The sequence below is a fragment of the Patagioenas fasciata genome, chromosome 10 (assembly GCF_037038585.1).
Source record: "Patagioenas fasciata isolate bPatFas1 chromosome 10, bPatFas1.hap1, whole genome shotgun sequence".
Classification (NCBI taxonomy): Eukaryota; Metazoa; Chordata; class Aves; order Columbiformes; family Columbidae; genus Patagioenas; species Patagioenas fasciata.
Window position 1 is genome coordinate 87,160 of NC_092529.1, and position 27,469 is coordinate 114,628.

The following is a 27,469-nucleotide window of genomic DNA, read 5'->3' on the forward strand; positions in this document are numbered from 1 at the left end:
TTGGCGTTATTTTTGTCGGGCGTTGGAGGTAAAGGTTTAGCTTCCATTACCTGCTGGGCAGTCGTCACTGCATGCCCAGGTTCACGTACCCCTTGCTTTATGCAAAGCTGCTTCCATCAGCGACCCAGGAGTCTTCAGCATCCTCCAGCGGCTGGTCCTTTCAATCCGCTCCGCCGGAGCGAACAGCTTCTGCTGTTTCCAAGCAATCGTGGGTCACCGACTGCAAAACGGATCCACTGAGGAAAGAAGTCGGATCGACAATGTTAGTGGTAGAAATATTTACATCTTTAAACGTTCTAAGGAGCCATCGAGGCAGGGATGTCGTTTTCACACAAATGGGGACGGACACTGACACACAGATACCTGGCTGCGAGCCCCGCGGGGCGAACAGCGCCTCTGCCCCCGGCCGTGCGCTGCAGTACCCGAGTTTCGCCACAGGGCGGCAGCACTGAGGCGCGCTGCGGCACGGCATTGGGGCGCCCGGGTGCAGCACCGCGCTTTGCCCACAGGACGGCAGCACTGAGACCGCCGCGGCAGCCCGGGCCGAGCGGTTGTGCCGCGTTTCGCGGGAATCCCGCAGAAAAATAAACAAAAAACAAACACAACAAAACAAAAACGCACACAGAGAGCCGCGGCACGAAAGCCACGCGTACAGGACACAGAACCCGCTGGGCCTCACCCCGAGCTCCCACTGAAGCGGCGCCCCACTCGCCACACCACCAAGCCTGCAACCGCACCTTAGCTCTGGTTTTATGCATCCCCCCCCACAGCGGAAAAAACCCTCCTATCTTGCATTGCTCTTTGGCATTACAATTGCACAGGTGTGAACTCATCAAAGTAAAGCAGCCATCTCACAGACACACACTCAGAACTCGATTAGGCTGGGGTTTTTCTTTGTGTTACACAAACGGACTCTCACTCCTCTAAGGAAACAAATTCATTCTTCAGCATAGCCTCTCCCTGGGGGAAAAAAATGCCCACTCCGAGCTCCCAAACACTAGGGAGCTGTGGGGAAACCAGTGAAAGCCAAAACCAACAGCAGCAACGTCAAGTGGAATTTGGCTTAAATTCTGATCATGCACTTAAAAGCCTCTCTCTGTCCTACCAATGGCTGGTCATTCTTTGGAAGGACAAACTTTCTTACCTGAACATCCTAAATTGAAGACTCCACGGAACAGAACGGAGATTGAGCCACAGGACAACGGTGCCATTGATTTACACTAATGGGGAAAAAAACACCCTAGAAGTCAACCCCAAATTTACTTATTACTTCCCATCACATTTCATCCCTTACATTTCAACTGGCAGCAAGGTGTTCAAAAATTAACTATGCCCATGCCACTTACCACTTAGATTAAACTCTACATATAAATCTTAAAGGCTATTTCCAGCGTGCCCATAAATTCATGTGAACAAAGACAAGGGCAACGCTCGACCCTAAGGAGAGAAAGAGGCGACTGTTCCTCTATGGCAGATCAAACTTCCTTCTTTTACCTGCAACACGTGGAACTGCCGCGAGACCCGTTCGCCAACGGGGTGTGCGTTCTTAACTAAAACTGGTCGCCAGCTTCTCTGCAGAGGCAGTGAATTTGCCTCTTTTTTTTTTTTTTTTTACCTCCACGTGGGAGAAAAAAAAAAACCACACAAAAAAATGAGCCTGTGATTCCATACAAAAGGAGGGCAAGGAGCAGGTCAGCTTGTCAGAGACAGATAGGGACAGGGAGCAAGACAAGGTGACACAGAGAGAGGGAGAGAGAGGCAAAAGGGACGGAGAGGCAGGGCAAGGGGAAGGAGAGGCCAAAATGAGCGCTCCGCAGCCTCCCCTCCCTCGCCTCGACCCCTGTTTCCCCGTTAACTCCGGGTGCCCGCCCCGAGACTCCACGGACGCGCTTGCCAGGGAGGCAGCTGTTCAAACGGGATTGAGTCGGTGCGCTCTGATTGGCTGCTTTTCACCCCAGCGCGCCGTCCTCCTATTGGATGCTCCTTCCCGCGCTCCGCGCCCAGGTGCCCGCCTCAGGGTCGGACCTGACTGAGGACTGCGCAATTTGGGCATGCGCAGTACTGAGGCCTCAACGCCCGCCCTTCTTGCAATCTGATTGGCTGCCTGCGCACATCAATTGCCATTCTCCCCGCCTATCAGCGCTCCGCCCCTCCAGCCCTCCCGAGCGATCTGATTGGCCCGCTCTGCATCCTCTCTCGCCTTCTCGCCACCCTGCCGGGACCCCCACACGCCCTTTGCCCGCGCGGCTTCCAACAGCCGCGTTTAAAAGGAAAAAACAAACCGCGCTCTTTTGCTTTACACTGAGGAAAGAAGCCGGATCGACAATGTTAGTGGTAGAAATATTTACATCTTTAAACGTTCTAAGGAGCCATCGAGGGAGGGATGTCGTTTTTACACAAATGGGGACGGACACTGACACACAGATACCTGGCCGCGAGCCCCGCGGGGCGAACAGCGCCTCTGCCCCCGGCCGTGCGCTGCAGTACCCGAGTTTCGCCACAGGGCGGCAGCACTGAGGCGCGCTGCGGCACGGCATTGGGGCGCCCGGGTGCACCACCGCGCTTTGCGCACAGGCTTTCCTTCCTTGTCCAATTTATACAATGGCCTCTGCTCACGAGATTTCATCAAGGTTGCTCTATTCACATTATCACCAGGTGGTTCCTCAATCTCTTTCCTGTGAGCTAAAATACACCCTAACGGGCTCTTTTTCAGAATACCGCTACTACGCTGTCCTCCCATTATGCGTCACACGGAACGACACGGCTCATCTTGTAACAAATACGAGCAAATAACTATTAACACCTACAGCAGTACTCCACAGATAATACTCAAACCTACCCACGACACATCGCCCTCACAAGTTGTACTCCAAGTTTATCCCACCGTCTCCAAAACAAAACAATTCCGGTACCCAGCTCAAATCTCTCTAACACTCAGCACCGCAATTAGGACACTCCGCAACACAGATGGCTCCACAACGCTCACACTCCTCGCAAGTTAAAGCCACAGCAGCTCCTGCTGTAGTTTTTGGTGTTCAAGTGCATAGTCAGAACCAAGGCACATCCAAGAATTAAACCGAACTACGGTACACTTCACGGCTACATACAGAGCCAGCTTTGCACCACAACGGAGCACGGGAACAACCAACACCAAAAGCTGGCCGCACAAACAACTCCACAGCAACTACTGTATACCTCTAAGGTGCTCGCAACCCCGTCCACGCTATCCTGCCGAAATTCCGTACCACGACTTACGGACAGTTCGCGAGCACGTGACCGGTCCCAAATTTCAGAACAGAAAGACTTCTCACCAGAGGTCCTCGTCCGTCCCCGCGGCGATCCGACCGAGACGAGGAGTCTCTCCAGAGACATCCCCGGGGTGCGCCAAGAGAGTCCTCGGCTCCACGGGCCCTGCGGCCGGACGGAGCGGGTCCTCCGGCTGGCTCACCGGCTGAAACGGGGAAAGAAACGGGACGGCAGAGTCAGCAGCACTGCTGAGCCACGTTCTTTATTTCATTTGACGATGTTAGTTATAATTGTTTAGTTTCTCGCTGACAATACATCTGTTAATTATTAGTCAAATATAAACTAAGCTCTCAGTTTCTAAACAACGTGTTACTTAATCTTCCATCTCCCTCTTGTCGTGCAGAAGGATCTAAAAGGTGAAAAATATCCCCTCATTGTGCAGGCGGTCAGAAAGCATTTACCTCATGTCAACTGGTTAATGACGGGTACACCTTCTACAACTTCATCGCAGTATACGTTAACTTGGCAGCTTCTCTTCAAAAGCGAGAAGAGAAAAAAGGGACAGGGCTCTGAAAAAACAAGGCAGAGATCAAAGCAGCAGTGGGGGGACAGAGGAAGAGAGGCCGGAAGAGCACCAGGAACAGGGCACAGAAAGAAACAAATCGGCGCGGCGGCAGCGGCGCGGAGACGGAGGAAAAAAACCCGGCACGGTCAACGGGACAGAGAGGAACGCGACCACGGGCAGGGAGCAGGACATGGGGACACGGCGAGGAACCACGGGACACGGAGAGATACTAAAGAGTCGGCAAAAAAGACTCTAACGCTGTTCTGAAAGTGTTAAACGGTGGGCAATTTCAATACAGCGCACCGCGCGCTCAGAGGATCGCCCCTGTAATTGAGCGTACGTGTGATTCACGCTTCTTGGTATTCTTTACATACACCTATTGCATATTCATTTGCTTCTACCGCTTAGTTAGTGCATTAAACAGAAGTTCTTTCCATAACCCCACCCTTCGCTGCAGTCCATCTCTGGTATGCCAGTGTCCATCAAGGGTCTCCAGCGGTCCCCGGTGCCCCTGGAGCCCGGTGCCCCCTGCCCCGGTGTCGGCTCCTCGACCTCATGTCTTGAGCACGCCCGCTGTCATTTTGTGCTGCTACTCAAGTCGCTCCCTCTCCATTTAGTGGAATGTCCCGTTTTCCCAGCCTGCGAGCCAAGGACATCCCGCTTTGCCCCACCTCCAGTCCCTACAGAGCTAGTGTTTCTCTGTTAGGTTTCTGTTCCGTTAGGCCTGGTCTTGCTGCCTTATGCCAAGGGCTTTCTAAAAGATTTTTGTTCCTGCTATCAACGGGAAGCAAGAGAGAGGGCAACAGGCAAAAACGATGGCAGAGCGAGAGACCGCGGGGAACACAGGGGGTTGGAGGAAGAAAAGAGAGGAATGAGGAGCCCCGCGGAGAGACGGAGGGCAGGAAAAAAACAAAAAAGAGAAAAAAAACAGGGTAGAGGGCAGCATGAAGGCTCAGAACGTGAACGAGGACGGGAACAGTGCCGTACGGAATGAAGAAAGCCGGCAACGCCGAGCACGACAAAGGCACAGAGAGAGAGACGGCGAAGGGAGGGAGAAGGAAAGAGAAAGGCAGGAAGGTCGGGGTACAGAGCAGCACGTACAGGCACAGAGAGGAAAAGAATAGCAGGGAAAAGAACGGGCCAGAGAAAGCGTGGGGAAAAAGGAGACGGAGGGGCAGGGAGGCACCAGGACACACAAGCCGGGGACGAGGCCCCGAGGGCCAGGGACTCACAGCGGCTCTCGCTTTCGGTGGCTGCCAGGAGGCTTCTAACAGCTCAGACGCTCCCGTCTCCTCCTCTCCTCCCTTCCTCTCCGGTAACTCGGGGCGCTCGGCCGTCCTCAGCCTAGGAGAACACGGTGGGGTGTCAGGGCTCCTACGAGACGAGGCTTCGGGGACATGGAGCCTCGCTGGCTCGCTCGCCAGGCAGCCGTCCCGCTCCAGGATACGCGCACGGACCCTGCCGCGCACGTTGGCCCCCGGCCCGCCGCACGCTGCGCAGAGGGAGCCTTCGCCACCCGGAGAGAGGGGCTCGCTCTCTTGCCTGCCGCAGGAAGCGGACGTTGGGCCCACAGCCCCGCATTTCTTCCTCTTTACCTCTCCCCAACCTCTCTGGCTCCATCAGCAGCAGCCCCCGTCCACGCACGGGACGTGCTCCCCTGTCCCTTCTCCCGCCACGCTGCCAGACGAGCCTCGCCAGCCCGAGGCGGGCGCAGCCAACGGCATCGCCCGGGCTGGGAGTGAACGGCCACATCCTCAGCGCGGCCTCTGGGAGAGGGAGAGAAGAAGCAGCGGCCGTTAGCACCGTAGCTCACCCCTGCCCCAGCCTGCTCCTTCCGCAGGGGCCACCGGAGAGGTGCCGAGGGCCGGCTTGCCGCCTTCACGACGGGGCTTGGGAGCGGCCCAGGAACATGGGATAGGTTCGCAGGAGCTGCCGGAGCTGGGGGCAGCTGCACGGGGCAAGCGGGGCCGCGGGAGGAGGCTCGGGGGGAGCTCTGGCGAGCTGGGGACGCACCCGGCATCTGTCCCCGGCCGGCTGTCGCCTCCTGCTCCTCTGCCGCACGCTGGGGACGGAGGACGGCGCCGCGTCTCCCACCCGGGCGCTGCTCCCCAGGTTCCATTCCCCACCTGGGCTGGGGGGTCTGCTGAGCATCGGGCGTTCACAGCTCCCCCTCAGAAACACAGAAATTCCAAATTAGAGTTCAGCCTCTGAAAAAAATAGAGCAGGAGAAAGCAGAGGAATTAGTCAGAAGAAGGGACAGGAGAGCAGCTGAGCTAACGGAGGAGTCGAGGGAAACGGGCCACCTCAAAACACAAGGCATCCTCAAAAAACCAGAGCAACTGCAGCAACGCCAGACAGCATTAAGACAAACTGACACCGTTTAGGACACGCTCAGCATAAAAGCAAACACATCCACCGGTGCAGGAAAGCATCTCGCCCCTTCCCCACAGCACCGCCACAGGACACAGCCCTGTGAGGCCACGGGATGGGCTCGTACTGAAACGGAGAAATAAGCTTGACAGCAGAGTCAATTACACCGTTAAGCAGGCAATGTTCCTTTCATCTGCACTGGGGAGCTCTGGGGGTCGTCCTCTGTAAGTGCTCCCACGACTGGATGCTCTTGCATTGCTTATAGTCACACAGCTGCTACATATTAATTACAATTGTTTTAAATTTTAAACATACAATATATCTAGCCTAAGAAATAATTGATGAAGTTAGTTATAAATGTTTAGTTTCTCACTGACAACACATCTATTAGTTAAATATAAACTAAGCTCTCAGCTTCTAAACAATGTGTTACTTAATCTTCCATCTCCCTCTTGTCGTGCAGAAGGATCTAAAAGGTGAAAAACATCCCCCTCATCGTGCAGGCGGTCAGAAAGCATTTACCTCACATGAACCGGTTAATGAAGGGTACATCTTCTATAACTTCATCGCAGTATACATTAACTTGGTAGCTTCTCTTGAATTCCCCCCTTTTCAATATACTTGCAAACTCTTTGGCAGTATAAATCTATGAAATATTATCATCTCGTGTTGTGGTACAGCACAATTATTTGTTACCCACTAGCAGTACCAAACAGAACACTGTAGCGTAATGTAAGTAAAAACGACTAGCATCAAAATCAGAGTCCTAAGATCAATGCTGACAGAACTGCGAAGCCGCAGCTCCTGCCGGTTCTGGCCTTGGTTTCTGGCACTTCTGACCGCTTCGGGTCAAACGGCGCCTCTTCCCCCGGCCGTGCGCTGCAGTACCCGAGTTTCGCCACAGGGCGGCAGCACTGAGACCGCCGCGGCAGCCCCGGGCGAGCGGTCGTGCCGCGTTTCGCGGGAACCCCGCAAAATAAACCCCAGAAAACAAACGCAACAAAACAAAAACGCACACAGAGAGCCGCGGAACGAAAGCCGCGCGTACAGGACACAGACCCCGCCGGGCCTCGCCCCGAGCTCCCGCCGAAGCGGCGCCCGACCCGCCACGCCACCGAGCCTGCCACCTCGCCTTCGCTCTGGTTTGAAACGTCTCCCCCCGACTAACGGAGGCTGCGCCGCTCCCGGAGGGACTGCTGTACCGGAGGGACACACGGCTCCAGACCGCAAGCCTTCGGCGCACCTGCCCTCGGGGTCACACACCTCCCACCGGCTTCGCCAGTTCGGCCGTAAGGGCAGGGGGGAAACTGAACCGAACGCCTCCTCACCGCGCCGGCCCATCCCACTCCCCCCGTTCCAACGGCACGGTCACCCTCGCCGCGGCCGCACTCACCTGCCGCCTCTTTCGCCGCTCCGTTCCCCTCGCACTCTCCCACCGTCCCGCCGGGCTCCGCGGGCACCGACACCCGCCGCGCCCCGGAGACCTCCACGGCGGGAGGCCCCCGGCTGTCGCCTCCTTCCCCTCTGCCTTTCTGCCGCCTCCGGGGACCTCACGAAGGGCTGCCCTGAGCCGCCTGCCTCCAGGTCCCCGGGTGCCGGTTGCAGCAACCGCTCCGCAGCCGCCCCGACCCCCGTTCCCGTTAATTCCCGGTACCCACCCCGAGACACCACGGACCCGCTCGCCAGGACCCGCGCTGATTGGCTGCTTTCCACCCCACCACGCTGTCCTCCTATTGGATGCTCTGTCCGGCGCCCAGAGGCCCGCAACGCCCGCCCCTCCGGCAAAATGATAGCCTGCCTAGGCACGTCAATCACCATTTTCTCCGCCTATCAGAGCTCGCAGTGAGGGCAGGCGCAGTAGGGAGAGAACAGCACCCGCCCCTTTCCGCAACACGATTGGCTGCCGAAGACAAGTCAATCACCATTCTCTTGGCCCATCAGTACTCGCAGTTTGCTCATGCGCAGTACGGAGCGTCCGACATCCGCCCCTCCGGCAATCTGATTGGCGGACAGAATGGCAATTGACGTGCGTTGGCAGCCTATCAGCGCTCCGCCCCCCCCCCCAGCCTTCCCGCGCCATCTGATTGGCCCGCTCTGCACCCTCACCCGTCTGCTCTCCGCCCTGCCGGGACCCCCACGCCCTTTGCCCGCGCGGCTTCCAGCAGCCGCGTTTGAAAGGAAACAACAAACCGCGCTCCTTTGCTTTACGCTGACAAGGGGGGCGGGTGGTCACCTACCCTTAAATTCATTGTGAACAGAGAGAGCCCTAAGGAGCTCCGGCCGGCAGGTTTCTCTCCCCTGTGCCCGGGACCGAGGAGACGCCGCCTCCTCCTGCTGCCGCCTCGCCCGTTCCCCTCGCAGCAGGGCCGCCCCGGGAGAGCCGGGCGCCTCTTTTTTTCCCGGCGGCTCGTCCGACCGCTGCCCCCCCCTTTCTGACGGGCACGACCTCGGTCGCAGCGGCAGCGCCCCCCTCTTACCCCCGGCACGGGCACCGGGCGCCGCTCCCCAGCTGCAGTTCCGGGCTGTGGCCACCAGACGGCAGCACCGAGCGCGGTCACGCAGCGCCCCCCGGGCCCCGCAGCGCGGGCGCTTTTTCTTGACCCGTGGGCAGCCTGAGCTCCCTGAACGCGCTTTCCCAGAGCCGCGCACATGGCAGACACACTGATAAAAGATCATAGCCCGACATTGCTAAAATGTTTTTTTTTTTTTTCCTAAAGATGCCTTCTGTCTTAATAAAATACATTGCCTCTCCCTGTGCCCCGTGTCTTGTCTGCAGCAGTAACTCGGCTCGCCCGCAGCTGTGGCAGCTCTGCTGCTGTTACAGGGTCAGTTCCAGCCCTTACCCTCGGCTGAGCAGCAGCCGGGCAGGCGCTGCTGCTCTGGGCGCTGCGCATCCTTCAGGAACGGTTCTCAAACGATCCTGTGCAACGATGTCCAGAGCCAGGACCCCGCGGCGGGGGACAGGAGCACACGGCCGGGCCCGTCCCGGCTCGGGGCTGTTTCTGCAGTCACTTTGAGTTCCTCCGTGAGCTGGAACCAACCTCCCCATGCCCCGGCCCGGCCCTTTGTCCCCGGCTTTCCCAGGGCAGCGCAGCGAGCTGGATCACACCAACTGTTCTCTGCTGGCACCACCCAGCCAGGTCACCTGTGTCTGCGGTTGTGGGGACACCCCACGGGCTCCCTGGAAACGGACATCACAGCACTGAGAGGGGGCGTTCAGGAGCCTCTGCGCTTTTGGGTTGGTTTGTTTGGAGTTTTTTTCCTTTTGTTGTTTTGATCGTTAGCTTCTTGTTGTTCGTTGGTTTGTTTTTAAGCTGTTACTCTATATAGCTCATCCATGGTGCTTATAGAGTATGGGTAAATCTACCCTGCTTCCTCACAGGAGACAACCATCTCGCTTTACAACAGGCGATTGAATCTGCTATAGAAAAGTTCAACCACCTCCTGTACAGCAAAGGATAAAAGAAAGAATGGATTTTTGTTGCATCTAATCCATAATACAAGTACCAATTAACAATACATTAGCAGTGGGTTCCTTCAAATATTCACAGTGAAGGTAGTTCCTGGCACGATTGTATTAGCGTTCTTACTATTTTACAGGAGAAACACAGGGCACAGCTGATTTTGCCCACGTGCAGCGCAGTGATCACATGGGTGCGGTGAACCGGGTGGAAGGCCCTAGAAAAGGAAAATCAGCCTCCGTGTGCAGGGCCAAAACAGAAATCCTTTTCAAACTGTTCAATTTTAAAAAGCTACCAGGGGTATAAAGCAGAAAAAAGAGCAGTGAATGTGTATAATGACACAATTAGATGGTTTTCCAGTTTCATGATGTGCTCTTTTACTAACAGTGTCTGCTGGAGTGGATACCCTGGACATGAACAAGCGGGTCCTGGTGGTGTGCCCATGGTGATTCATCCACTGTGGCCGTGGGTGTCAGGCCCTGATACAATAGACACAAAACCTTGGGAGGGAGGTGATCACAGTAGAACGCCTTCAGATAATGAGCTAGCAGACTTGATTTAATCTTTATTTAAAAATGCACATGGCTGCTGTCTTTTCTACAGTTTAGGTAGGACGGGCTCCAATATCTCTATGAATTACAATACATGACAAAAATTAAAGGGGGAAAGCTTTATTTTTACAATGGTAAATACAGTCTAAATAGTAATTTGGGAAACAGATAAAGGGATGTAGCAAATGAGGCACAGAGTGTCTAATCCCGTATAAAATGCACTGTTCATACCAATTCAGCCTGCCCCCCGATATAAGGACATTAGGATGCCACCCTGGATTCACCAAGGGACAATCCTGATCTAATGTTCTCTGTGTATTGTACACCAATATCTGTTCGTCAACAAACCTTTTACTGGCTTCAATTTCTTTCCCTGATTATCCTTTTTCAAATACAATGCATATGTAACATTTTGTATTGTGTAATATGCATTATATAATAGACAATATATGATTTAAAACATATCTCATTATATATTACATGTAGTGCATTACTATACTACACATCTCAGGTATACCCACCCAGACCTGTGCAGCATATTAATATTATTTACAGTGGCCACCATTAATTACAATATTCCCTGGTTGCTGTTCCCCAGGGAGTCAAACGATCCTTTTCCAATATCACAAAACACAGCCCGGGGGGGATTTCTTCCGAATCGCTCCTGTCCATTGTCCACTACCTATTTCACAATCACAATAACAGACAATTGGTGAACCATAAGTATTGGACTACAAAATCACCCAAAACACAAGTAACAACAACAACAAATCACTAAAGACACAAACAATCATACAATTGCTAAGGCACAAACAGCAAAATCACTAAAGGTATCTTTATCAAATTACTGTTCCCTCGTTCTTCTCTTTTATTTATTGTTTTCTCATTTTCCTCTTTAATTTTTTTTTTTATTTTTAAGTTACCCAATTTACCAAAACGCGCAGACCCAATGCAGTGGTGTCGCCCACGTCTCGTGCAGGCAGCGTGCAAACAAACCAGACAATGAAAGTGCCTTACCTCATTGATGGGGTTTTACCCACGTCCCGAGCTGGCCCGAGGATCCGTGATCCCTTCCGTGAATTCCCCGGTGCCGGCATAAGGTCCCAGAGATCCTGGGGTCCACGGGAGGTCAGGCAGATTATCCCATCCTCGTTGCCAGAAAATGATACCGAAAAGTCGGCAAACAGACTCTCTAACACTGTTTTGAAAGTGTTAAAAAGCAGGCACTTTTATTACAGCGCGCTGGGCACTCGGGGGATCGCTCCTCTAATCGAGCATGCGTTACGCTTTCCTCTGGTTTTACGTATCCTGGAACTCCTGAAACAGCATAACACGCCAACCACTGTTTACAGACGTCCCGTGCTCTTTCACCAGTGCGTGCAGCTGCAACGAGAAATCTGGAATGAGCGTCTACAGAAACACGTATGTATTTACCCAATTCAGAACAACGCGTTACATCAGCTGGCCGTACTTCATTGGCAGTATTCCCTCCTGGATTAATGCCCTCTTTGGATGGCATGGGTGCCGACTGTTGGCAATCAGGGCAGGACATAAGAACGCTCCTGGCCTGATCCGTTGTAATTTGAAATTGTAATTTTAACCACTTTGCATTCTGGTGAAAGAGTTTATCCGATAATTTAGCTTGCTTCAAGGCTTTAGGCACAGTAAGCGGCACCGCTCGTGCATTGGCCCTCCTATTGCCTTCCACAAGAGGTCCTGGAAGGGCAGCGCGAGAGCGGATGTGCATTGCATAAAAACCATGATGTCTATGATTTATTAGAAACCATAGCATTCTCAATTCAGCCATCAAAAGAGGATTATCCTCTTCCTTAAGAAAAGAAGCTTCCAGGCGGTTAAGTATGCCAGCTGCACAATATGAGTCAGTTACAACATTCAAAGGCTCATTACAGAACATTCAAAAGCGATCCTAACAGCTGTCAGCTCAAGAACTTGTTTGACCCCTGGTCTCCTTTTTCTACCTTGTGTTTACAACACTGGGTATCTGAGTTTAGCCATGTAATTACAACTTTACGTGAGCGACCAGAGGTGTCAGTAAATTCAGTCTTGTCGCTTACTGGTCGTTGCTGACAGCAGCACTTGCCATACAACGGTAAATTACCAATTTCAGCCCACAGTTTATGTTGAGGGTAATAAACTGATATGTTCCCTGCGTATGTTGCCAATGCAATCTGGAAATTCACACCTTCAGTTAATTACCATTGTAACTTCACCTTTGTTGTAGGAACAAATATACCTTCAGGTCTATCCAATACATAGCATATAAACATTCCCTGCCTTTGATTATTGGTTTTGAATATATTTCTTTTATTATCCAAACTGTTTTCATTAGCACGTGAGCTAGAAAAACCCATACTGCCACAATCACCTTTCTCCTTCCTTGAGCTCTCCTGACCTGTGGTTCCACCACCCGTGTCTTCTTTCTGGATCCCTCTTGACTCACAGGTGCACTCCAACCCTCCTTCTCGATCACTCTTCCTCACAGGTTCGCCTCCTTCCTTTTCCTTTGCACGCTGCTCCACCTGAAGAGAAACACAGGGAGGACTGAACTACACCAGCCCAAAGGCACTACAGTCAGAGGGGGGATGACACCTCCCCACACCCCACAGCGAGCCCACCTTGCTCTGGCCCCGGCCACTCGCACAGGCCTTAGAGATATCATAGCTCAGTACAAATCCCCACGGTCCTCACCTGCTGTTTGGTGCTTGCGGAGGGTCACGCTCGCTGTGCCCCAGGGCACTGGCCCTGCACGGCCCTGCCCAGCAGCGGAAGTGTCTGGAGCTGCCGCCGGCTGGTTCTCCAGCTTTAGGGTCACCCGCAGAAGCCCGCTCTCCTCAGCTCTGCACACCCATCCAGTTGCACCGCCCAGGCAAAGTCAGCTTCACCCTCTGCCCTACACCTCACCTGCAAACACCCAACTCTTCAACTGACAGCTGTCCAAAACCCACCGACAAACTCTCCACATCTCAGCCTTTTGCTTGTAACTGCTGCCTCTAGTGCATCTCATAGACAAGCCTTCAAAATCCCCTCATCCTGCAATAATACTCCAGCACTGATCACCTGCGGGAACAACTGCCACAATACCATGCAAACACCAACGAGTTCTGGCACGGAAATACCACTTTCTCCTCAGGATTCCACCCTACACCAACTGCTGACAAACACATGGTGTCCTCACCAAAGCCAAACGCTCCAACAACCAGCGACAACTCAAATTTGCGTGGGCGGCGCAAAATTGCAGGGGTGAGCTAACGCAGAGCTGGGCTTGAAAGCTGCAGAGTGTACACCCTGTTGTTTAATGTGGCGAGTCACTCCCATTCTGCCTTCTCCCTGAGAGAAGCGCATGAGCAGAGGCTGCTTCAAGGCATGATGGGAACAGTTAGGTTCTCCGGGTCTCAGAGGGCGAGAGTAATAAATGTGGTCTGTGTCGTGGCGCAGGAATTTCCCGTCCACTTGCTTCTCCATTCAGTCTGGTGCTGCAAGAGAGGGAGAGAAAGAAAAAGTTAGGACCGAACTAACAACCTCATCATCCCTGTCCTCTAACCTGCAGGAATCCTAGGAGGCCTGATCTAAGTTTTGCTCTTCTCCCTGTCTTTGCTGGAATACTTTACTGCAGAAATTTCTGTCATCAACATTCTCTTAGCCGATCTGATGTGTTCATAGTTCCTAGACCAGCATCCTTTCCTCAAAGTACCTCAGCATTTCCCTTTGAAACCACACCTTAGTGCCATCCCGTCCCAGAGCTACCTCAGCATTTCCCACTGCAGCCTCCGCGATGCCATCTCCTCCCTGAGGTATCTCAGCCTTTACCACCAAAACCTCTCTCCCTTCCGTCCTCTCCTTTAAGTCCCTCACCCTTGCCCGCCAAAGCCTCCCCCGATGTCATCCCCTCCCTGAGGTACCTCAGCCTTTCCTGTCAAAGCCTCCCCCGATGTCATCCCCTCCCTGAGGTACCTCAGCCTTTCCTGTCAAAGCCTCCCCCGATATCATGCCCTCCCTGAGGTACCTCAGCCTTTCCTGTCAAAGCCTCCCCCGATATCATCCCCTTCCCGAGGTACCTCAGCCTTTCCTGTCAAAGCCTCCCCCGATATCATCCCCTCCCCGAGGTACCTCAGCTTTTCCCGCCCAAGCTCCTCCCGCGCCGTCCCGCCCTCAGGCTCCTCCGCCGCTCCCTCCGTTCCCGGCCCCCCCCGCCCCTCGCGCCCCCCCTTGGCGCTCCCGACCCGCCGCTGCCCCCTCCCGCTCGCTTTCCTCCCTCTGTCCTGTGTCACTACGGGGGCTCCCCCCTCCGCCCCACGGCCCCGCCCGAGCCCCACGCAGCGCTCAGCCCGGGGCTCCCTTCCCTCGCAGCCGCCCGCGTGTTTCCCCCTCGCCTTCCTCCTTCCGAAACCAGCCCGTCTGTCACCCTCCAGCCTCCCCCCTCAGCCGGTCCCGGGCCGGCCCCGTCCAGCCTCCCCGCTGTCCGCCCGCCCCTCGCTCACCGCCGGCCCCGCCGTTCCTCGCGCGCTGCTCCAGCCGCCGCACCGCCGGCACGCGCTCCGCGGCCCGCGCACTTACGCAGCGTGTCCCCGCCCATCCCGCGCAGGAGCCAATCCCGTCCGCGTCCGCCACCGGGCTGCGCCCCTCCCCCCCCGGCCTCCGCGCCCGGCACTGGCCCCCCCCGCCCCTCGCCTCCCGTCCCGGAGCCACCGGCGGCCGCAGAGCGGCGCTGTCCGCCCGCAGCGCGGGGCCGGGAGCTCTCAGGCTGCGCCTGCCCGGGACGGCCCGGGACCGAGGGCTCTGCCGCCTGCCCGGGACAGCCCGGGACCGAGGGCTCCGCCGCTGCAGCCCGTTTCGTGCCGTTTGCACCCCCCGGGTTACACGGCTGCAGCCTTCCTGCTGGTTTAGCTCACACACCTTTCTTCTTTCTAACTGCACAGCAGTTCACACTCACAAAAGTTTCGTGCTGGTTGGCATAAGAATATCTGCATAAAAATTTACAAACATTACAAAGATATACCACAGACCACAGCTTTCTAAGCTTTCAAGTTAAAGTTCCATGTTTAAATAAAACAGACAATACCAGTAGAGCTGTGTACCTCTGTCGTCTTTGTTCAGAAAGAAGTGACACCACCAGAAAACACATTGACAGCCAGTGCTTTGAACACTGAAGGTGGGATCTACAAAAGTCTGATTAAACTAAACAGCCTGAGGTCTTTATCAAGCTGCAGATCTGCCAGGAATGCTGAAATGCAAGAGTTTACTCCTGCAATATTCCACAATGGAACAGCCACTTAATATCAAATATGATCTCAAAGTTCCAAATCAGTACATTAAAAAGCTATCACTAAGTATTAGAAGACTACTGCAAGATCTTACTGCTTTTTGAGTTAAATAATAATTTTTCAATAAACCACAACCCAAACAGGTTCTCAAATCTGTTGCTTATCCTCCTGTTCATTCATTAGCACTGCAGCAATCAGTTTTTATACAATGTGTCAACAGCGGTGTTTAAAAAACCCCAAACAAAACTTATTCAAGTCCACGGACACCCCCACCCTCCCTGCCCCCCTCACCCTGAGCCCCACGATCACCACTTGGTGCGGGAGAGGAACACAGCTCGACAGACAGAACCGGAAATCTGACTGCGGCAAGAAGGAAACATCGAGGTAGTTACAGCTTCCTTAAACATTCAAAATCTGATGTCTTCCAAAACAAAGCACATCATCCTCATCATTTAAAAAGCAAAGTTGGTTTGTACGTGTCTGATCCTCACACCAGCTGAGTGGTTCTCAAGTCCGCTGAGGTCCACTGTGCAGCCACCCCCACGTCTGTGTCCCCTTGTCTGGAGTCCCCAGTCGCGGGACAGTGAGTGGGGTTGGACTCCAGTGATAAAGAAAAACACAAAGAGTCAAATTGGAAAAGTAATTAAAACAGAAGACCTGAAAGCCAGCTTAATTTTAATAATTTATTTGTACACTGCTATAAGCATATGAAGTATGGGGGTCACGAACTCTGTTACTATCACATATGTGCCTTATTATATAAGCACAGGAAACAAGGAAGTAGCATTCCTTCTATTTTTGATGTAATTATGAGCTAATACATCTCCTGAGACGGCTTCCAGACCTGATTTAGTATCTACACTGTATTGCACTGCAGATAAATACCTCAGGCCAGCATAAATCGAAGAAAACGTGCAGAACGAGCAATATGCAGGTAAGCACAAGATCCTGGATTCCTTACAAGAGTCTACTTCTAAAATTGTCTAAAAATGCTACAGAAATTATAGCAGATAAACAACAGTAGCCACATTTTGTTCTATGGCATTTACGTAACGTTGATCCACCTGTACTAACTTGTGCCCTTTCGGAACAGAGCTGTAAACTCAGAGTGTTCAAAGACTTCTTTCTTTTGATTAGAATACGCTTAAACTGGCTGTCTTGAACAGACTGGTTGTGCAGACTTGCAGAAGCTGAATGGCAGGATGTAATTCCAGTGAATGGACACAGAAAGAAGATCAACATAAAACCAGCAATGACAGACCAGAGACACTCACCAAAAGCCTACGGAGACCAAAAAAAGAAGTCGCGTGGGCTTAGCAGTTGGGGAACCAGACCAAACAGCCTGGATATTCTCCACCAGGAGGGTCTTTATCTGGCCATGATCATGTCATCAATGGAGAAACTCACCATCATCAGACAGCGTGCAGGCGTGGGCAATGAGAGCAGCAAATCCAGCACCGACACGGTGTCAGAGTTTGTACAGACAATGAACACGCTCACGGGTCTTGTTCAGTAGTTTACACACTATTCTGAAATGAGACACTGATTTAACTGTTGCACAGCACATACTGTCACTTTACACAACTTGGAGAAACAAAGCAAGCTCATAAAGTTCATACTCCATACATCAGGATAGGAGGTTACTCATAAAATGCAATCATCTCTGCCAGATACAGGCAAATGTATGTATTTATTTGAAGCAAATTCCAAGCTTATACTGTCATCTCAGGTCAAATTCTGCTATCAGACACAGGACACACAGCTCAAATGCCAACAGCTCATAAGAAAGCATCACAAGAGAATGAACTAAAAATACAGCTATGGAATCAAGTGTGCTTTATCAATACGTCAAATGCAACTCTAATTCCCCTAGGCCCTCACATCAATAGAAACCCCACAGAGTTCCCACCGAGTTTCTAGAAAGAATGTCCATAAAATTGACATGCGACATTACACTCAATGATTCTCCTGAACCAGACAGTAGAGCAACCGACCCGCAGCAAGGACAACACAGAACAGACAGTTCTGCTGGAAATGCAAGGAACGGACTAAAAGTAACAATTCTGCATTACAGAATTAATGCATTGTGTCACTTTGTGTAGATAATTCACCCATAAAAATCAGTAAATATGAAGGTCACCCTTATTAATAAATGCCTATATGTTTGTAGTCATGTTTAATAAAATACACTTTGTGAGGGTTTTTTGACTCAAAAAGGACACTGGATCAGTGTGCTTTGGATTATTTCTGTAAGGAGCCACAACTCAACAGAAAGATAGCTTTAAGAAAGCTTGCAATTATCTGTTAATTGGACAAAATAAGTGTAGTTAGCACATAATAAATAGTTTTAAATGGTCTCACAAGTAGTTCATGTGATACATTTCCCTCAGTGTCTCCTGACACCTTCCATTCATTTTTATTAAACCTGCTGAAATGAAGCTCTGAGTGTTTCATTTCAGTGATCTACAGGGAATTCAAACCAACAAAAAGAACTTGCTGTATTATCAGAAACAGTTTCTAAAAAGCAAACGGGCAACAATAGGGGAGAAGGGAGTGGAAGAAACACCACCTGGTTTCATTTTCCTGTATCAGTTCTTATGAAAATACCCACAATAGGATGCAGTTATCAGCAAGGTATACAACTGCACATCTACACACAACATGATTGCATGTAATCGCACATTTCTTACCATATTAACTACAAATTGGGCAGCTATAAGATATACCAGTTATACCTTCATTTACTTCCAGGAATCTTCACTGAAATTATTTTGTTGCTTAAATTACTGTATAATGTGCACTTTATTAATGTATTATACATTAAGTATACAAACATGTTATGAAAAACCACCCGATACCTTTGTGAGTTCTGAAGGACGCCAGTGGGTAACAGTGAACAATCAACACTCATCCGGGTAAAACATCCACAGGCAGAGCTGAAACTTGTTTTCATTGGTAGGTTGTGTTTTTCTGCAAGTTGTGTTATCATACCTACATACAGCAAATAAAGATTTGACCCAAATTACATACCTTTATGTGCATACACACACGCACATGTTTGTGCTGTACAAAGATGCACACTGTTACTGAGATGTATAGGCATTGAATGTGTCAGGTAAGTAACACGACAAGAGGCTTTAGAGGTGGGTCTTCACGGAATTATGTAAGTAACATACTAATGCAACAAATCTGGTGGCATAAAGCTATCAGGGAAAAAAAATCCAGTGGAGAATCAGATAAATTCACGTGTTCTTTAAAGACAGCTCATGCATTCAACCAACTCCCAGGTGGGCCTGACTGCGGAAAGGAAAGTTTGCTCGAGCACTTAGTGCCGCTGTCTGATGAGCAGACAAAACACCAACTGCAGACCGGGGACCCCCAGTTCTCAACCAGTTCATGGCTCTGAGCATCTTCTTTCCACACACTGCGGGTAACGCTTTACATCTGCAATCCCCTCCCTAAACCCATCTTGTTCCTGGCTGAGAAGATACCAGATGTGAGGAACTGTTGCATTATAGAAGAATTTGTGCTGTCAAACCACAGGATTTTGAGCACTGCAGATGATCACAGTGCGGTGCTGCCCTGAGAAGAAAGGATGAGTGACTTGTGGTGTTCCTTGCTGCTCAATGCCCTGATCCTGCCCACCCTCATGTTCCAGCCACTCAGACCGCAGCCAGAATGACTGAGACAGGAGGGTCTCTTAAGGATATTGTTTTGTTTTGTCCAGATACCTTTAATTTGCTTATATACACAGATTTCATAAGAGGAAGTACTTGATTTCACCGATGACACGATTTTTCAAGTAACACATCTCACCAAGATCGTCAGTTGACAGTCCTCCTTAGGATGAGAGAACGTTCATGTTGAACAAACCATGAACACTTGTAGTGACCAAAACTGGGGGCTTTTCAGACAAGCACCATCAGCCTCCTGTGACAGAGACTCAACAGAATTATGTCTCAGACATTATGGCAACAACAGCTCATTCCGCAGCGATGGGTCATTCAGACTGAAAACAATCCCGTATGGACACCATGTCCAGCAGCAGATGGGGCACTCAGGAGAAGGTGAATCGCGATTTACATCCCAGCATCAGCCCAGGCGCCGCAGACAAAGGCCCCGGGGGGATGTGCCTTCCTGCCTTTCGTTCTCTTTCTTTCCTTCTCTTTTCCTTTCCTATATCCCTATTTCTTCGCCTGTCCCTCTAGAGCAGTATAACCTAAGGCTTAGAGCCATAAAACTCCTTTGTGTAAACCCTTTGGCTGTTAAACTGTTCACCAATTTGGCTTAAGCAGCATAAATCTTCCCGCTAATTGGGCCAAGCTGCAAAATAAAAGGTGTTGGGTTTTTTTTGTTTACAGTCCTTGAGTACCTCATATACTCTTTTCTAACTAAGGGGACCTGAATCTGAGTCACCTCCCCACACACACCTCTGGCGGGACCAGACAGCTGGGGACGTTCTGCAATGAAAACTTGTATGGAGAGTGGAACACACTGAATAGGCCAATCCAGCATTTAATAAAAGCAACAGAGTTAGCTCTTGAATTAACAGTCTGTTGCACAAATAACATGCTCTGCTATCTTGCGGCCAGTTGCGACTGAAAACAGTGCAGTTACAAGTTTGGTGTGCACGGTCCTTCATGTACGAAGACATCCAGCCAGCTTTAGTCACACACCTGATCTTTCCTTCATGTTACAGATCTCTGCAATGAAAGCTGGGAGCAACAAACATTCAGCTTTCTGATGTGTCATTAAAGAAATTTTTCTGCATTTACTACAATCCTGACCGAGCCTGTACCTGATTGCTTTAACTGGCATTAGACAAGTCATGGAGTAAGCAGTTAAGTCAGCCCGCGAGAAGACACGGAGAGGTGACAAAGTTATAAGTCCCTATGATGCTGGCACACCAGCACGAACACAGGCAAGCAGAAGCCTCCAACACACTGGCAGAAATACCCTACTCAGGTACAGCAGACAAATGCAACTTATAATGGAACGGTTACAATACGCTTCGTAGAAAAAAGCTGAGGTTCCACTGCCTGAGGCGCACAGCGGTTACTGCTGTGTCTGGTCTAACCCAGATCCAGTAGTGAGCTACACGTGTTTATCTTGGTTTGATATTTGTAGCGCATGTGTTAACATACAGATCAATACACAACACAAGGTCTGCTGAACAAAATCTCTCTCTGAAACATGTTAATAGTCACCAGAGGAGGAAGAGAGCTTGCATAGCCTCCAGCAATTTTTGTTTACAAACTAGTTACGAACACACATGGGTACACTGAAGGAAGAGAAACTTCAGTTCAGTTAATCACAACTATCTCCTGGTTAAAAACATTGGAGTGATTTTCAAGGCAAAGATTGTATCTGTCTCCAGCTCCCAGAAGACTTCAGAGGGGAAATTCTCTATAGATCCTGAGGGGGAAAGAGGGGGTTGTAAGGAACATGAACCTGAAGAACACCAGTAGCTCTCCCGGGCGCTCTGTGACGGAGCCTCCCCTGTTCACCAGCTCCTGAGGCTCCGGGGGCTGCAACACGGGGCACAAGGCGCTCACAGACTGAACCTACGCTGAGGGAGAAAATGCCTTCCTGATGAAGCCTTACCATCAACACACCAACTATTGCTTGTCCTTCAATAAAACTATCTTGTTATAAGCATTTATTGCTTTATTGTCTATTTATGCTTTTAAGAATAAGCGCTTTCATCTGCATTTCATTTTGGTGCACCTGGTAAGACATGTGATTGAAGGTGATAGATAAGAGCAGGGCATTCTTTTAATCCTTAAGACAGGACCCTGGGAAAACTTCACAGGAATCAGTTCTTCACTACATTGCTGCTCCTTGCATTCACAGGCCAGCAGAAAAGCACGGGCCGAGGTGAGAACCGCCCGCAGAAGGGGCTGCCAGACACCGTTCTGGCTGATGCTCTGCAAGGACGTGCTTCGTTTTCTGTCCGGTGCTGTTCAGGGGGAACACGGAACATCTGCACAAAAAACCTGCGCTTGGCTCGTGCAGCGTCTGTGTCATGGGAAGCAACAGCCACGTCTCATCACTGACCTCCTGTGTTCACACAGCTGACTCAGTGATTGAATACAGATTTATCCGTATTATAAGCACAGCTGAGCAAGGTCAAGAGTGCTTCTTAAAAACCTTTTTCAAAATGATCTTTCAGACAATAAAGACTGATTTCTCTTATTTTGTATTACATAAAAGCTAAAAAATGATTTAATTTCTACTAAAAAAGATGCCTCATTTTCTTTTGGCTATTAAAAATTGTATTAACCTCCTTTAGTCAGTTTTCAATTCCTGCAATTAGGCCTTCCTGTTACACATTTCCCAAATGCTACTCAGAACAACTTACTGGAAACTGGAGATGCAGTCAGTATCGCAGTACTTCAGAAATCATCAGTTTCATTTTATTTACAGCTTTCCTCCAGCAGGGTCAATAGCCTCCTGAATCAACACCTAATTGTGACCTATTAGTAACCAAAGCATAATTTTACCAGTAAAGAGGGAAGAGAAAGATAACCATGGTCTCTAGAATTCATGACAAGGCAATATCAACAATAGGATTAATCCTTAAATAGCCAGATTTTTAAAAAGAGCACATACAGCTATTGTTCTTCAACATTTGTACTATGTTACGGCTTTAGGCCACGCTGCGCCATGCTCAGTGCTGGGATGTTAACAAGTGACATGTCTTTTGGACGGGTGGAAGGAAAAAAAGTGCACAAAGGACACAGACATGTTTTGCAAAGGAAATTTAACACTAATTTATGAAACACTTTATAAGTTGACTCACAGAAACTGGTGTGAACACTTGTCTGTTTTAGCACAAAGGAAACTTAGCCTGCCCCAGCACAGGTGCTTTACTGCCCTGCGAAACCCCAGAAGCAAAGCTGAGAAGGGCAGTAACTTCTGAGGCAACCAAGACCTCTGGTAAACCAATACAAGTACTCCTGTAGAATGTCTCCCTGTCCAGGCAGTGATTAAAATAAAATTACATAGCTCACTTAAAATAGGAATAACCAAGAAAAGAAAGGCTTGAAGAGAATTTTTACTAGATGCTTGGCAAATCTGTGAGCCACAAAAATCTGTCTCAAAAAGCTATGGTTTATTTAACTGCCGTGGCCTGTCCAAACTCACCCTTACATCACCGCACTGCCTCAGTTTCTCTCAGACAAAGCTACAAGTACAGCCCTGAGGTGCCAGTCCCACTGCTCCCCTTTAAAGCACGCTGTAACTCACAGGTAGGCTTTGCTCAGCAGGTCTGGTTTCATCACCGCCCGTTTCCAACACCGAGCCTCCAGGAACCATTTAACCTCTTTCCTCTCGATTGCCCGCTCTCGTGCCACCAGCGGCCGCTCTCGGCCGCGCCCCCCCCGCGCCGATTGACCAATGCCCCACAGCATGCTCTCTAACCACCACAGCGCCCGGCAGCCAACCAGCGCTAAGCTCCCGCCCCCGCCAACCAGGCTAGCGGCAGATCCGACCAATGAGAAACAGCATAAGCGCGCCGGGAGGGGGCTTGTGGGTAGGGGCGGAACTGTCCCCACCAGAGGCAAATGGACGAGCGGCGCGCGGCAAGTGTCAGCCAATGGGAGAGAGAGTGGCAGATTTGAAACGCGGCGGCGGCGCACAGGGCAGAGAGCGGGAGCTGAGGCGGCGGGTAAGGACGCGCGGCACGGCGGGCGCCCTCTGGGGTATTGCGGGGTCTCGTAGTGACGCCGTGCCCTCTGTCCCCAGGATGGCGCAGAAGGAGAACGTGAACCCAAACTTATCCCGCCTGGCCAAGGTGATGCTCCCTCCTCATTCCCAGGGCGCTCCCTTCGCGGGGGGAGCGTCTCAGGGTGACGCTACCCGTTCTGGAGGTGCCCCGTCCCTGGGACGAGGGGGTCTCGGGGTGCCCCCTGGGCCCCCATCTCCGGGGGTACCCTCAGGGTGGTTCCTGCCCTCTCTGGTGGGGGGTTGTCCCCGTCCCTGGGGTGGCTCAGGGTTTACCCCGGGCCCTTTTGGGGGGCGGGGGGCATGACGTGTCCCTGAAGGGTGTTGGGGTCTCCTTTGGAGGTGTCCCCCACCCCTGGGCGGGGTGTCCCCTCGGTGATCCCTAACCTGCCGGCAGTGCGGGGCCCTGGCCCCTCCGGCCCACCAGCCGGTGCGCTGTAAGGACCCGCCTGCTTCCGACCCCCCCGCCTCCGAGCCGGCCCTGCTCCCGAAAGCCGCCGGCCTGGCCCCCGGCAAGCCCAGGGCCCTGCCAGGTACGAGGCGGGAAGTTGGGGCTCACGAGGGAGGAAGGGAGGCGGATGAAAGGGTCCCTTGGGGAGGAGTTGGGGGATGGGAGGTCTGGGTCCCTTTGGGAGGAGGAATCTCTTGGGAGTGGAGAGCCCAGACGCCTGGGTTCCTTCGGGAGGAGTGGCCCTTGGGAGGGAGATACCGAGCACCTGGGTTTAGTGAGGCACCTGGATGCCCAGGTCCCATGTAGGGTTATGGGGGACCCCCAGGGGTGTTCTTCGGGGGTTCCCCCAGCTGACACCTCTGTCCCGCAGGAGTTGAGCAGGTGCCCTTGGAGCCCACTGCCCTGCCAGCCTCTCTTCCACCCCAGTGAGTGAGGGGGGAGGTGAGAGGGGGTGCCACTGGGGAGGTCTGGGGGTCAGCAGGGACCCATGGAGTGATGGGCAAAACTGGGAACCCTGGGGTGATACGTGGGACGGTCCTAGGGACCTTGGGGTGATGAGGGGTTGTCAGGGACCCACTGGGTGGCACTGGGGGTCTCCAACTACCCCCTGGTGCTAGTGTGGGTGTCTGAGGACCCCAGTATGACAGTGCACGGGGGATGGGACCCAGAGACTTCCTGGGCAGTGGGAGGGTATTCTGGGACCCTCTTGGTGATGTGGTGGGGGCGGTGACCCTGGGATGTTGGTGGGGGGAGGGGGCTCAGGGGTGATGGTGGGTGGCACTGAGGAGACCATGGGGTAAAGAGGGGGGCTGCTGGGGACCCAAGTATGATAAGACAGGGAGGTTCCAGAGAACCCTCCTAGGTGATAGTGAGTGGCACTGTGGGGTGTCCTGAGGACCCTGGGGTGATTGTGGGGGGTCCAAGGACACCCTGAGTGGCACTGAGGAACCCCAGTATGACACTGCAGGAGGGAGGAGTCCTGGAGATCCCCCATGAGTGATGGTGGGATGGTCCTGTGACCCCTGTGCATTGATAGGTGACACTGGGGTTGGTGTTGACTATGTATGGATGCAGGTGCTGGGTGTCCCCCATGATGGAGTGCCCCCACTATCATATGTCTCTGCCTCCCCACCCTGCAGACGGACCTTTACTCTGGATGACTTTGAGATTGGGCGGCCGCTGGGGAAGGGCAAGTTTGGGAGCGTCTACCTGGCACGGGAGCGGAGCACGAAATTCTTGGTGGCCCTGAAGGTCCTCTTCAAGTCCCAGGTGGAGAAGGAAGGGGTGGAGCACCAGCTGCGGCGAGAGATCGAGATCATGGCCCACTTACAGTCAGGAAACACAAGCATGGGGGTGTTCGGGGGGAGGCAAGGGACCCTGGGTGGTGGTGGTGGTAGGGTCCTAGGGAGCTCCTGGGTGATAGTGGGTGGCACTGGTGGGACCCTAACTCAATGAGGCGGCACTCAGGGACCCACTGGGTGACAGTGGGAGGATCCTGAGGAACCCCCAGTATGATAGTGAGGGGTCCTGGAACACCCACCCACTCTCCCCCCCTTCCCCTCACCCCAGGTGGTAGTGGATGGCACTGGACTGACAATGAGGGAGTCCCAGTGTCACCTGGGTGATGGTGGGGGTTGGGTCCTGGGCTCTGCTGGGTTGATGGTGGGTGGCACTGGGGTCCTCTAGGTAACAGAAGTCCCCTAGATGACACTGAGTGTGGGTCACCAAGATCCCGTGGGTGATGGTGGGTGGCACTGGAGACCCTGGGGTGGTAGTGCGGGGGTCCTGGAGCTTCACTGTGTGTCCCTGTTCCCCTCAGGCACCCCAACATCCTGCGCCTCTACAACTACTTCCATGACGAGCGGCGGGTGTTCCTCATCCTGGAGTACGCGCCCAGGGGGGAGCTCTACAAGGAGCTGCAGCGCCAAGGCCGCTTCGATGCCACCCGCACTGCCACGGTCAGGTCACCCCAAAATGGAGCACCCTGGAACTTCCCCAGACACCAGGGGCACCCCCACACATGGGCATCTGGCCCCCTGACCAGCCCCAAACACTGAGGTCCCCCTGGACCAGTCTTGTGGTCCTGGGGACCCCCAGTCAGTTTTAGGGTGTCCTGTTCCATGCCCAGCTGATAGAGGAGTTGCTGCCGCACCCACAGTGGCCACACTCTGCTCAGTGGGGGACCCTGGGGGGTGTGAGGGTGCTCTGAGCCCCCATGTGATAGAGGATCTGTTATCTGCCCCACCGTGGCATCCACCCCCTGTGCAGCCAGGGAGGATGTGGGAGACCCTGGGATGGCACAGAGGGATTTAGGAGGCACTTAGGGGTGCCCTGACCACCTCTCATTTTGGCTCCCCCAGCTGATGGAGGAGATGGCAGATGCGCTGCTGTACTGCCATGGGAAGAAGGTGATTCACCGGGACATCAAACCTGAGAACCTGCTGCTGGGGCTGATGGGGGAGCTGAAGATCGCTGACTTCGGGTGGTCTGTGCACGCCCCCTCCCTCCGGTACAGCTGTGGTGGACCCTGGGTGGGCTGTGGGGGGCCCTATGGATCTGGGGGAGCACCTGATGGGGCTGGAGGAGCTGAAGATCACTGACTTTGGGTGGGCTGTGCACATGCCCTCCCACTGGTATGGCCTGGGGAGGGGGCCCTATGGGGCTGGGGGGGGCTCAATGGGGATCCCTCCTGGGGCACCCTGTGGGGACAGGGACACCCCCTGGGGATGGTGTCACCAACCTAGGGGGAAAGGGGACAACGACCACCAAGCACCCCAAGGGGCCCCAACATGCCAATGGGAGGCTCCCCCTAACACAGAACTGCATTTACATACCTCTGGAGAGCTGATGGGTGCATGTACACATGGGGCTGTCTCCTCATGGGGTGACCCCCCAGGCGGAGGACGCTGTGCGGGACGCTGGATTACCTTCCCCCCGAGATGGTGGAGGGGCGCGAGCACGACGAGAAGGTGGATCTGTGGTGCCTGGGCGTGCTCTGCTATGAGCTGCTGGTTGGGCACCCCCCCTTCGAGAGCCCCTCCCATGCTGAGACCTACCGCCGCATCACCAAGGTGGGGACTGTGCCCTAGGGATCCCCACCCACCCTGGGGAGCACCTACAGGGACCTACAAGGACCCCAGAGCACCCCCCAGCCTCACATGCTGTACTCTCCCTGCCACAGAGACACCCACATTTAGGGAGCACAGACCCTCCAGATCTCCCTGCCATGGGGACCCTCCCTTTGGTCCACATACACATCCCATGCCCGACAACTCCCACTCTTATTGTGGGGGGAGACCCACAGCTGGGGGGGGTCCAGGGACCTCAGTGCTGGGGTGGGGGGGTCCTTATGCCCCCTCCATTTCTGTATCCCTGCCAGGTGGACCTGCACTTCCCCTCCACCGTGCCCGAGGGTGCTCGTGATCTCATCTCGCGCCTGCTGCGCCGCAGCCCGGCCCAGCGCCTGCCCCTGCAGGACGTGCTGCAGCACCCCTGGGTGCGTGCCCACTCCCGACGGGTACTGCCCCCTGCCTACGTGCCCCCCACCGACCCCTGAGCCCCCACCCCAGCAACACTGACACTATGTACACCTCTACATAGTAAACTGCAGAATAAAATAAAACTTTTAAGTATTATTCTTAAAGACAGGCTTACAGTAGTATCATAAACATCAACCTCTATCTTTGGTAAATACCTTAGGATAGCACTGTATCCCTGAGGTTAACTAAAGCATGAAACAAGAAAAGCTCAAACTTCCCCGTGCCAGCACAGGGACACATGGCTGCCCCTCACCTTTCTCTTCAGCCCTCCAATTTTTT

General features: G+C 52.8%; 1 protein-coding gene and 1 long non-coding RNA gene across 4 annotated transcripts; one reads left to right on the forward strand and one right to left on the reverse strand.

Annotated features, from left to right (window-relative positions):
- Positions 1-10,297: 10,297 nt before the first annotated feature.
- LOC136106011 (uncharacterized) lies at positions 10,298-22,976 on the reverse strand. Of its 3 annotated transcripts, XR_011740635.1 has the most exons (9): positions 22,724-22,963; positions 21,837-21,951; positions 18,334-18,466; positions 16,883-17,004; positions 15,108-15,175; positions 12,903-13,687; positions 12,580-12,733; positions 11,211-11,576; positions 10,298-10,875 (listed from the first exon to the last, which is right to left on the reverse strand). It is a non-coding gene; the product is annotated as an uncharacterized lncRNA (long non-coding RNA). The 3 variants fall into 3 exon arrangements; XR_011740634.1 differs by having other exon boundaries at positions 16,883-18,466; positions 22,724-22,976; XR_010652067.2 differs by lacking the exon at positions 15,108-15,175 and having other exon boundaries at positions 16,883-18,466; positions 22,724-22,975.
- A 62-nt stretch (positions 22,977-23,038) lies between these two features.
- LOC136105874 (aurora kinase C-like) lies at positions 23,039-27,294 on the forward strand. Its single transcript, XM_065845778.2, has 9 exons — positions 23,039-23,144; positions 23,222-23,270; positions 23,598-23,733; positions 24,022-24,076; positions 24,791-24,982; positions 25,471-25,609; positions 26,012-26,160; positions 26,548-26,722; positions 27,031-27,294. Exons 2-9 carry the CDS (start codon positions 23,223-23,225, stop codon positions 27,205-27,207), a joined length of 1,071 nt encoding a protein of 356 aa, XP_065701850.1. The 5' UTR covers positions 23,039-23,144; position 23,222; the 3' UTR covers positions 27,208-27,294.
- The last annotated feature ends 175 nt before the right edge of the window (positions 27,295-27,469 follow it).

Bases quoted from the DNA above. Each gene is read 5' to 3' on its own strand.
- LOC136105874 (XM_065845778.2), top strand. From the start codon at position 23,223: ATGGCGCAGAAGGAGAACGTGAACCCAAACTTATCCCGCCTGGCCAAG. The intron at 24,983-25,470 runs GTCAGGAAACAC...TGTTCCCCTCAG, and splicing joins GAGATCATGGCCCACTTACA to GCACCCCAACATCCTGCGCC. The intron at 26,723-27,030 runs GTGGGGACTGTG...TATCCCTGCCAG, and splicing joins CCTACCGCCGCATCACCAAG to GTGGACCTGCACTTCCCCTC.